Source organism: Micromys minutus, assembly GCF_963924665.1.
Source record: "Micromys minutus genome assembly, chromosome: 13".
Lineage (NCBI taxonomy): Eukaryota > Metazoa > Chordata > Mammalia > Rodentia > Muridae > Micromys > Micromys minutus.
Window position 1 is genome coordinate 36,466,183 of NC_137982.1, and position 12,270 is coordinate 36,478,452.

The 12,270-nt window shown below is 35.2% G+C and overlaps 1 protein-coding gene across 1 annotated transcript in view; it reads right to left on the minus strand.

Moving 5' to 3' along the window:
• Positions 1 to 12,270, minus strand: part of KCNH7 (potassium voltage-gated channel subfamily H member 7) — a gene marked incomplete at both ends in the record, with an annotated part of 460,182 nt that overhangs the window by 13,294 nt on the left and 434,618 nt on the right. The window contains one exon of the mRNA XM_080927932.1: positions 3,039 to 3,302. Coding sequence (XP_080784058.1) covers positions 3,039 to 3,302 — 264 coding nt within the window. The remainder of the gene's footprint in view (positions 1 to 3,038; positions 3,303 to 12,270) is intronic.

Below are 12,270 nucleotides of genomic sequence, written 5' to 3' on the forward strand. Positions count from 1 at the left end.
TATGTAACATCCTCATGAGTTTTGTGCCAGAAACCTCATTGAATTGCTGCCTCTGCTTAACAGTTCCCCTGTTTTACAATCATGTAACACATTGATTTTTAAATGCCACTGGCGAATCACATGCAATAAATTATGGATGATAGCATTTTTCTTTGACCCTTAAGAAAAGAGAAAAGATATCTTAGCAGAAATAAATGAAACGTGTACTGTGAGATTAAGGCTTCCTTGATTATAATTTAATTTTTAATTGAAATTTAGAGATATGTGATTAACTTGTTTTAATGGTGGAATGAAAAACTAAAGAGTTCAAAGAGAGAAACCCTGGTTAGTCATCTTAATCAAATGAGCATCCTTGTAGACACCTTCTAAAAATAGCTCAGACAGTATCTGCACTTGGTTGCCTTGGAAAATGTTGCTATAGTTGCAAGACACATTTCTGGAAATGGATGAACTGAGGGTAAACCTTCATTTTCAGGGTTCACAATTTCACCAGTCAACATTTGACCTCAGAATTAGGAAGTCCAGAGTCATGCTAATTTTTTTTTAAAGTTTTGCTTAAATAAGTCCTTCTTTGGGATGACAAGTGCCAGAATACAAGGAAATGAAATTGCCTATTGATAATGAAACTAAATTGTTAAGAGTCCAGCCATTCAACCTGTAGTAGCTAAGTCTATACCACATCTATATCTATACTTAAAGATTGGAGTTTAATATTATTATTATACAGTATTGTACTTTGACTGTCATTGGAGAATGGTCTTTGTGTGAATCAGGTTTTTTAATTCTACATTGGTTAGTTATAATGATTAGTCATGTTAAATGCAAGTCATCTTGACTGAGGCTTTATGTCCCTAATTTCCTTTGTCAATAGTCATGCATATTTAGCTACGAGATATCATTATAATTATTCATGTCTTTAATGTGGATTACTTTATAAATTTTTGAAAACATGGATATTTGGAGATGCTAAAATCATTTGCAAATATAATTTTTTGAGTACAAAGAGGAGTTAATTAAAAGTTGGACAAAATGAGATTATAAAATGAAGGGCATTTGAATTCATTGCCAGGGAGAATCATTACAAAGTCAAAAATCTCAAAAATATCTTTAATGACTTATCACTTGAGAGTCCAATATTTAAGAAGGCAACATGTTTTTACAAACACTCAAAATTATTCTGTACATCTTAGATATTGTTCCATGAGTTCTTCAGAGCTTTGACTTCCAGGATACAACCTGCTTCTATTTTTAGTACTACCCAGAATCCATTTTCATAAATAACTAAAATGGGATATTTGATAATCACATCTAATATTCTATTCTTCCACTGTGATGAATGAGGTACTATTTCCATGCACTTCATCAAGATTTTAGGTTGTCTAGAGGACGTTTGCATATATTCATAGCTTCTCGCCATGTGAAGTCATGACAGGCTGATGTGACATGATAGGGAGAGGACCCCTGGGAACCAAAGCACCTTGTTCTCAAAGAAACTTCGTTGTTGAATATCTCCACGAAATGATGGTGGTAACTAGTAGTTACCTTCTCAGTGATATACTTGTTTTATTTTCCCAAGCAAAACATCCTGGTTTTATTTATTTTTGTTATTACCTTTAATGTTTTGTGACACCGTCTTTATATATATATGTGTGTGTGTGTGTGTGTGTGTGTGTGTGTGTGTGTATGTGTGTGTACCATGTGCATGTAGAAGCAAGAAGAGGACATTGGAACCCTGGAACTAGATTTATGTTGTGCAGCCCTAGATGGACAGAGGAGCTTGGAACCAAGTCCAGCTTCCCTGCAAGAGCAGCAAATACTCGTAAACACTAAGCCATCTATCAAGCTCTGGCTAATGCTTACTTAATTTTCACATGTCAGTTAAATAAGTAGAGTTGGAAAATGAGACCTAGTAGAAAATATTAAATAGAGCTTAAGATTTGATTCTAGAAAAATTTAGTTACAGGTTATATTGTTTAAAAATCATAATTAGTTGGTTAGATGACGTATTTTCTTAAAGATGCATATCATGGGTCCTGGAGTTGGTCAAATAATTTACTCAAAGTCATAAAGGGTTGCAAAATTGCTTTTAGAATTAAGGTAGTCTGACCCACATCTCTAGGTTCATGTAAACAGAATGATCTGGTTAGATATATAGATATATAGATTAAATAGTATCAATCCGGTATTCTTCTTTCAGGTAGCATTTTAAAGTATTCTTATTTTCTCTCTTTTACATAAAATCTGAAAAATCAAGCATATTGTATACATTTTGTTAATCTTTTTATATTAAATGTGAAATAAGAAGGTTTGTAAGACTATATTTTATTTCAGGATATTTTTCTTTCTCATAATTCACAGTAAAATGCAATTCTGTTTGATTTACAACAATAATTGGATGGAGCATCCATATCATAATGTTATTTGGCTAAAGTTAAGAGATTTGTGCCTATGCCAATTTTACTTTTTGCAAGGTGTTGGTGGCCCACAAACTTTAATCCCAGCACTTGGGAGGTTGAGGCAAGCAGATCTCCAGGAGTTTGAAGCCAGCTCGGTTTACAAAGTGAGTTCCAGGACAGCTAGGGCTATACAGAGAAACTCTGTCTTGAAAAACCAAAACTAAACCAATCAATCCTGACTTACTAACTATTAGCAAATAGCCTTTGATCCTCTCTTCCTGTAATTAAATGCCTTCAATAAGCTTCCCATAACATTATACTTAGTCTTATACTACGTCTGGTTGGCTATAAAAACAAACAAACAAACCAAAGCAAAACATCAACAAAAACCAAGCAAGCAAGCAAGCAAGCAACCAACCAAAACAACCCAAATGAAACAAACAAAAAAATTCTAAACTAAAAATTTTGGGGAACAATGTCATAAAATTATGCAAACATTTTCAACATGATATTAAATCTGAAGATTAAAAAAAACATTTTAAGAATAGAAAGGACTAGAAGAACCTGAGCTCGTGCAGTGTATAGTTTGGAAAAGCAGCTCTTTCACAACACACATTGAGGAGAGCCCACTGATGAGTGTACCTTTGCAGGAGTGACTCCTTTTATCTGTGCGAATTCTTCCTGAGGGTGGCATTGTTTCTTCACCATGGATTCTGGTTGCTTTCAACATTCTTGGAGTAGAATCTACTGTTCCCAAGAAGAGTGGCTTTTGCTCATCATCTATGGAGGAGATGAAAGAGGATGATCTGCTCTTCTTCTCTTCGAAGTGCTTCTTGGAACTCTGGTAACGTCTTATTGTATCTGTAGAATCGTCAGCGTCATTTGCACTGTTTTCTTTGCTAAAATCTATCAAAGAAAGTGTATTTTCATACTGAATAACCAAACGCAAACACAGGACTTTGGGCACATTATACTAAATGGCTATAAGTCATTTGACCTTTTACCTATGGAAAAATGTGGTCATGTGAAGACTTCTAAATTCAAGACTTATTAGATTATCTTCATGAAGTAAATCGTTGATTTCAATTTTTAAAGAAGACAAGCAAGAATGAGTTTATGTAGTAGAGAAATGATATAAAGTCATTAATTATAATTTTTAGCCTTAGCATAAGGTTATTTTTTATCTCTCAAAGAAAATGGAGGGATTAGTAAGGATGTGTCTTAACTCTAAAAATATCACCACTAAACAGACTGTTATATTTTTAACCTTTATGCCCTGTCATCTATGACAATCACTCATACATTATAAAGGTCAAATCTGGAAGCCACTTCTGTGAAGTCTGGCAGGCTGTGTTTCAACTTTAGCTAGGGAAATGGCCTTGACATTCCAGGAAGTTTGGTTGGCAGCACATTGCAAAGAATATAAAACTTAAATACAATAACTGAGGTAAGTTTTTACTTAATTACATCAAAACCACTGGATGTATAGCGACTACTTCATAGAAACATGTCAGGATAATCCCAGGCCTGAAGGTTGTGTTAGAATATATTTCAGCAAGAAAAACTCATAAACAAATCTCAGAACTTGTTTCTATTAGTGTCCTGGGGAGAGAGTGTAATTCTCCATCTGGTTCCCGCTAATAACCAACCAACAGAACTCCAAGAGGTATATCATTTTCTAGAGAAAAAATTTTAAACAGTGTCCCCATCTACTGTGTGCCTGGATGTGCTCATTTTGTTATTTATAGAGGGCCAAATGAACAGACTTAAGGCCACTCCAAAGAAACTTCCAACTGCTTTTCAAAATTTCCATATGGCAATGAAAGGAAACAAAGATGTTTTTTTCTTTTAAAGAAAAAAGAAAAGAAAAAACTTATGATTGAAGCATATTAAATGCCAGAAAGCAGCCCAAGATAAAAATGGGCGGTGTTTAAAAATAAGTTTCATATGAAAGGAGTATATTGTCTGTCAGATGAAGTCTAGCAAATACAGAGGACCTAATGTATTTTCTCTGTGCACCACCCTTGTTCTTGTGAGCACTGCAGACCCTCTGGCTGTCGAGCATATAACTATGATTATCACTCTGGGATTTACATGTTGACACTCAACCACCAATCTAATTGTGAATATTCAGCTAAGAACACAAAAAGTCCTTGTCTCCAGTGTCACTCCCCTTACATTCTAGAGTTTAACCTTCCCATCTTTCTCTCTGTTTTCTTTCTCTTGACTTTTGCAGAGCCTTCTGAAGAGATGCCATCAACATTCATTCTTCCCCACTTGAGTCTATCACTCAAAAAACAAGTCACCAAATTTATTGTAGAAAGTTGAGCAGAGAGTAAAAGCTTAACTTTTCTATGTTTCTATAGTTATACATTTTCACAGCTTGTGTTTCTAGCTCCTAACTAAATCTTTTCTTATTTAATAGTCAGAACAGAGTGAAATTTATATGAATTCAAGATTCTCATCTTCTTGATACTGACATTGTCACTATAACATAGAGATTTCCCTAAAAGGAAACCAATTTAAATTAAACTAGCCATTCATTTATGTGCCTCACTCATCCAAGGATGAGTAACTGTAGACAGTATGTACCGCAGAATAATAGTTTACTTGGTCACATTTTGGTTTATAGTTCTTTATTAATTTTTAAATCCCTTCACGTGGAGGTTGGAAAGAAGTCTCAACAGTTATGAGTGTTTGTAGATTTGGTTCTAAGCATTCAAATGGTGGTCTTAAACCATGTCAAACTCTACAGATCTCACACCTTCTTTTGACCCATGTGGGTGCAAGGCACACACTTGGTATATGTACATTCTGGCTATTCATGGAAAAATATTCAGTCCCACCTATAAAGACCCAATCTTAGCTTACTAACTCATGGTTTGATATCAGTTCCTTAGACAAAAGAAATAATGGGTTAACATGAATGAATTAAAACAGGCTGGTTTCAACTTAGGAGAGGTACACAGACTGGGTGAGTAAAGAATTACTGATATCTAATCCAATAGTATAAAATGCCAATTATTTCACACATATAGACAGTATTTCATATCTACTTTTACTCTTTAGGGTTTTGGGGTTTGTTGTTGCTGTGTTTTTGTTTGTTTGTTTGTTTTTGGTCAGCTTTACAATAACTGGAGTCATCTAGGAAGAGGGAACCTCAGCTAAGGAACTGTCTTCTTCAGAATGGCCTTGGGGAATTCTGTTTTAATGATTGATGCAGGAGAACCCTGTGAGTGGTTCTGCTCCTAAACCGGCAGTTCTGGGTTGTATAAGAAAGCAGGCTGAACAAGCCAATGAGCAATGTTCTTCCATAGTCTTTGCTTCAGGTTCCTACTGTTTTTCTGCCTCTCCATGCCTCAGTGATAGACATCAAACTGCAAGCCAAGTAAGTTCCTTCCTCTTCAAATTGGCTCAGTATTTTATCACAGAAATACTCTTAGCAACAAGTGCAGGTAAGCAAATAATGAAATAAACAGAAAACGGTTGATGTTCTTGAATGTTTCTGAATTTCACTAGATTGTGGCTATCTGTGTGAACAGCTGCTTTGATGAAGCCTCCCCAAAACAAGCTTTCCTGTTTAATACTAACTAAATTAAAAGTTCATTTTCTATGACATGATATTGAAATAAAAATGACAATCCACTTGTAGACTGAAAATAGAAACTGTCATGCTTCGTCTGGATTCTGGCAGGTGTAATTCATGTGATTGAGCTGTTGAAATGCAGTTATTAGCTATCTAGTACTAGATTTTGATGACCTGTCCCATTTCTGCCTTTTGTAGAGAAACTGGATTATTTGATATTCATTAAATTGTATTATGCTAAGTTTTTCTTCCTTCTCCTCATTTTTTGTAGGCATGCCCTGCAAATATGGTAGTATAGAGGTTATACTCTGAAGCAGATCTGAGGAAATTTTAATGTTTTCCATTTTTTAGATATTACATAATCAACCGCTAGCATCATTTACAAAAGAGAAATTTATTTTTTGCTTGTTGAAATTTCAAACTTGCTTTCTGAATCAGATGGCTAAAAGTTTGTTGTAGCTTTGTTTCCTATTTCTATGAGCTGACAAGACTTTTTAATTCTTTCTTTTCTTACGAGGCATATGGTATGGCATGCTTGGTTTTTTTCTTGTAGGTATCTCTGTAGCTTCTGAATGAATTCAAGTTCATGGAATTAAATTTGTTTATGGGATGGTTTTACAAATGATAATAAAAATGATCTCCATGTCAAAAAGTCTGGGAATAAATTTTTAAACTCCCTCTGTTTTTTACGAGTTCTTTGTTTTCAAATTGATTATAACTAGTGTTAGTCAGACTCAACAGGGAGACCTAATTCTTTGTCAAAGAGACATTTAATGGGCTCTCTAGGCCTTTGGGTTTTATGGTTCCCACTGGTGACAATTTGGAGGTAATCTGAGCAGTCTCCAACTGGTTACTTTAGAAAACATTTTATTAGGAATTTAGAGGCAGGAATACATTTCTTGTTTTCAAGTACTTTATATGCTCTGTAGCTTCAGAAGCTTGGAAAGGCACCCTAATGTAGGTCTTCATACAAATACAAGATTAAACAGTCTTAAAAGCTAAATTAATGTGTTGTGTGCTTAACACCTCTGGGAAAAGTTCTTAAAGGTTCTTTCCACATGGAGGGAAGAAGCTATGGTTATACTGAAAAACTTGACTATGGGAACTTTTATCTTGCTCTCTCTCTCTCTCTCTCTCTCTCTCTCTCTCTCTGTGTGTGTGTGTGTGTGTATGCCTGCACCTGCGAGAGTGCATGAATATCCAAATGTCTCATTATATATTACTGTTGGATGAAGCTTTTGCTTTTTAACTGCAACTCCAAAGATCTTGAAAAGAAAGGTTTCACATACATAATAGGTAATAAAAATTAGGTAAGTATTTGTTAATGGGAGGGTGTCAGAACATGGTCAAAAAAATGGAAGAATGGTGCATGGTGCATAATGCCTCAGGGGAACTGTGAGGGAGGCTCTAGGAAAGAAGGCAGAGGGGCTTTTACCTCAAATGTGTCTTTATTCCCTGCATTGTTTAGGACACGATTTCATGCCTGCTTTGACAAACATTTACATTCAATTAATAGTACATATTAATTCTTGTTAGATATCAAAGCATAACTTAGAAGCTAGTCTGGTGAAAGAGTATGATGGGGAGTCTTTAGTGCACAATGAATCTGGATCTGGCCTTCTGAACTTTTTGTGCATTCCCAGATACAATCTACAGTATGTGTCTGCATATTGTATTTAAGTTGGTCTATCCTGAGAAAGTTTAGTTAATAGTTGGTATGCGCTTACTGACGTTCATTTCCATGTTTTCTGAACTAAAACAACCTGACTTGGATCATTGCTTTCTTTGTTACATTCCTTTAAAAAGTACACTGAAACTGTGGTAAGATTGTATACAGGACTAGACTGTAATCATTTCGGGTCCTGAGATCCCAGGTCTAGTAGACAAGAGCTGCACAGGTCAGCAGAAAAGTTGACAAGAGCTTGTATATATATAAAATTTACTGAGACTGATGGAACCAGGTTGGCCTCAAACTCACTAGTTTGTCAAAGAATATCTTGAACAACTCATCACCCCACTTCTCCTCCCAATTTTGAGATTAATGCAATAATGCCATGACTGGATATCATTTATTTTTGAGAAAGATAACTCAAAACCAAGACATCAAATTATTTAGTCTATTTATTCAAACTTTTTAAAAATTTTAGATTTATACCTTGCTTGCTCATAAAATACATTTAACCATGAGAACATTAACATCTTCAGTTGCTTTCACTGATGTTATATTATTTTGGAGGAATGCTTTTAAAATTTAGTGGATTATAGCTTATAATATGAAATCACTAAACATATAAAGTGAAAATACCTAGAGTTACCAATAGAAATAAGAGTTGTAGTGATTTTTAAGGTGCTTAGATAGTGCTTCTGGATCACTAAATTTTTAATTTAAAATGTCAGTCGCCTGTTTCTACTCTTAGGATTACAATATGTAAGAGTGACTACGTCCACTGGACAGGAATGATAAGTATGCTTTCAATGATTTCCACACATTTGGCTGTCACAGGCACATATTTCAACACTCTTTTCTGTGTTGTTTCCATATTTATTTACTGTTTCTCATATTTAGTTTTGGGCAGCTGGTTATTGGTAACAAGCTTTGTAGGAAGTGCAGCAGCACTGGAGTCTCATGAGTCAGGGAGCTGATGGAGTAGATATGATGTAGGTAGTACACATAGACTTCTAAACAGGTCCAGAATTCTGCGAGAACTTCTATTTGGCTAACATTGCTCATTTTCTTTCTGATCTCACACATTTTTCAGACGGAACATCACTGAGGCTATTTGTTTACTGTCTTGTTTGTCTTATAGTCTTGGGAAAGGAGGTAGGAAAACAGGTCCATAAAAGATGAGTAGAAGCCAAGGTAGGTGCTTCTTCTGATTCTGACTCGGAAGTTGAGCAGATAGATACAGCCAAGCTAATCTCTCTCTGGGAGGCTCACATGTTTTGTTTCTTCCTCCAATGATAATGATTCATGGTAACCCAGGCTTTAGGTGAAAAATACCCCAGCAGTTCATTTTCCTAGAATTCACAGTATCAGCAGGAACAGTATGTCATGGTGGTTGTTTTTGTTTTACAGAATCAGCAGTTCCTCAGTAGTAAAACCAATTAAACAATCCCCCTTTCTAAATTATCATTTTTTTCCCTGCTCACAATTTGCTGCAAAAATGGAAAACTAAGTTTTTCAGAATTCAGTAGAAATCTTTTTTTCCTGCTATCTAATAAAAAGGATGTAATAAAAATCGAAAATCAATAGATGAATAGATAGGAGCCATAATTTAGACGGTTTTATTATTCTCTTTGTTACTTAGTAAAAAAATGCTCTCTTCTAAGCAGAGACACACTTATTAAAACTAAAAAGATTTGATTCAAGTACAATAACTAAGAGAATTTAGTACACATCCAAAGCTCACTGAGAGGATGATTGACACATCCACAGCACTGTTGCCATTACTGGATTATTAATATTGATATTCCAATAATTTGTTAGTGACTACTTTTGTACACTCTATTTTCAGAATAAGTTGACCAGCACATTCTAAGTATTGGATCCTTTATGTCATATTGGTGTATACATGTACATATGTGTTTGTGTGAATGTAGCTACATATTTTATAATATCTTATTTTAGTACTTTTTCTGTGTTAATCTATATTTCACTCTGCTAATATTGACTGTGTTTTATTCAAAAATGTATGCATCATAATATTTTAAGAATATTTCTAAGATCTAATTCATTACTTTAGCACACTTAGGATAAGCACAGTCTGACATTCTAGACCACTTAAATAGAAGTCATTTTTTTCATTGTTTCCATTATTAGTTTATTTTGCCCAACCATTTCAATTTCCATGGCAACGGAATGCATTGATGATCTATCTTTTTTTTTTTCTTTATGCAGCAAGATGATTCTACTTACATCTTGGGAACTCTAGCATCTCTACCTATACTGACTCTAGTCACATAAGAAATCCTAGATGCTTGTGTATCAGAAATTAAAAAGGAATTGTTCCCCACCTTTCAATTTTTTATGACAACTTTTTCCTGTTGGAAATGGATTTATTTCCTTAGAAAAAATCTGAAGCTCATGAAGGAAAACCATCTGTATCAACAAATTCATTATTCTTAAATCAACTTGGTAGAGGTTCTGACCATTTCTTTAAAATCGCCCTATTTGCATTTCAAGGTGGACATTCGAAGAGCTGAATCCCAAGAACTTCTAGGGTCATGTTGAGTAGGCAGTGAGAAGCAATGCAGGACTTTTCTCTCTCTGCCTGACTTCAGGGTCTTCTTATTCATGGTGTTTCTGCCAGTGAATTTCATAAGACAGCAATACTCTTAGATATTTACCTTCAAGGATTTGTCAGTAAGCTAACACTAAAATCATCAGTACATTCTCTGTGAAGCTCTTACTTTATGTAACTCAAAGTCCTTCAGTTTTAGGGAATTCTCTGGAAATTCTCTATTCTCATATACTGACCCCTCTCTCTGTCTGTCTGTCTGTCTGTCTTTCTGTCAGTCTGTCTGCCTGTCTGCCTGTCTGTCAGTCTGTATTTGTGTGTTTGTGTGTCTGTGTGTGTGTGTGTGCGTGTGTGTGTGTGTGTGTGTGTGTGCACTCGCGCGCACACTCGTGCACGTGTGTTTTCTAGAAAATAATTTTATGTCACAAAATGTGGCATGAAAGGTCATGTAAGATTACAGTGATGGAGATTAAATTGTTTTCATCAGATTTTCACTTGCCAATAGCAGCCTAGAATCCTGAAGACTTTGCAAAAGGCTTTGAAGCTCTTGCTTTTCATCGTCTAACTCATGCTAACACACTGGCTTGCCAGGAAACTTTAGAATGACACATGAAGGCAAATTTCTTGCCATCTACACTATATAAAATAGATCGCAAAGACTAAGACTGAGGTTCAGGAGAACGTTTTAAACGTCAGTAGAAATGTCTGGGTGCATGAACAATGTGAACTGGGACATGATTTCAGGGCCTTATCAGAAGATAAAAAGGTAAGATTATTTGCTTTGAGAATGAGGAAACTGAACAGGATTGAAAGTGGATTTAATAAATCTTCAACCCTATTGGAAACACTACATAGGCAACATCACTAGGCTGTTCTTTATTTCCAGTGAGATAAAACCAAGAGATTAACTCCAGGATAAGGGAATTATATTAAGTCTATGGAAAACAACTTGACATCAAAAGTGCTGTCTTAGAAAAAAGTCACCAATATAATAAAGAAGGTCATTGCAGAAAAAAAATACCTATTTATGAATATTTTATGCAGTTGGTTAAATGATTTAACTGTTGGTCTAAAACAAATGACACTTACTAGATGTTTTTGATTTTGTTTTTGCTGAAGGCATCTAGAATTTGGTAGAGCAAAAAAAGGCAGTATGCCAGTAATACAAACACAAAGCAGGCTTTGACAGTATCATAAGAGGATACCTTGAAAATTCATAACAGAATTCACTTGCATTTAAAGTGATTAAGGAATGCCCATGTGTAGTGGCTATTTCTGGTTGTCAACTTGACTATATCTGGAATGAACTACAATCCAGAATTGGGAGTCCCACCTTTGATCTTGATCTTGAGGCATAGAAGCTAAGAATCTTAGGAAATTGAGGCAAGGAGATCACTAAACGCAAGGTTATCTGGGACAAGCAAGTCCCAGATCCAGGTGTGGTGTCACACACCTTTAATTTGGGACACACCTTCAGTTCTAGACCTACATAAGGACATTGGAACAAGGAAGGCTCTCTTTCAGCCTTCCTGCCTTTTGGGACTTTGCCTGCTTGCCTTGTGGGGCTCTGCCTGTTTTCCCTATAGGACTGAGCATCTGCTAGATTCTTGGACTTCACAGCTGCTGCAGGCCATTGTTAAGGAATTGGACTACAGACTTTAAGTCACCAATAAATACCACGCTATATAGAGACTATTCATAAGTTCTGTGACTGTAGAGAATCTTGACTAATACACCATATTTATCACAAGCCATAATTTTAGAAAGAGAAAAATAAGTCTGGTCTGACTGTGAGCTGTGAATGTATACTTGTGTTTGTGAGAGTTTGGATGTTATGTAAAAGAAATGGAAATTCCTTTTCAGTGAATAACATATAAGAGAGCATAGAAACAATGTATGTAAAAGAGGGAAGAGGTAGTAAAGATATTTTCCCAATCGGTAGATTACCAATTTGTCCTTTTGATAATGTTTTTTGCCTTACAGAAGCTTTTCAGTTTCATAAGGTCACATTTATCAATTGTTAATCTTATAGCCTGAACCATTTGTATTC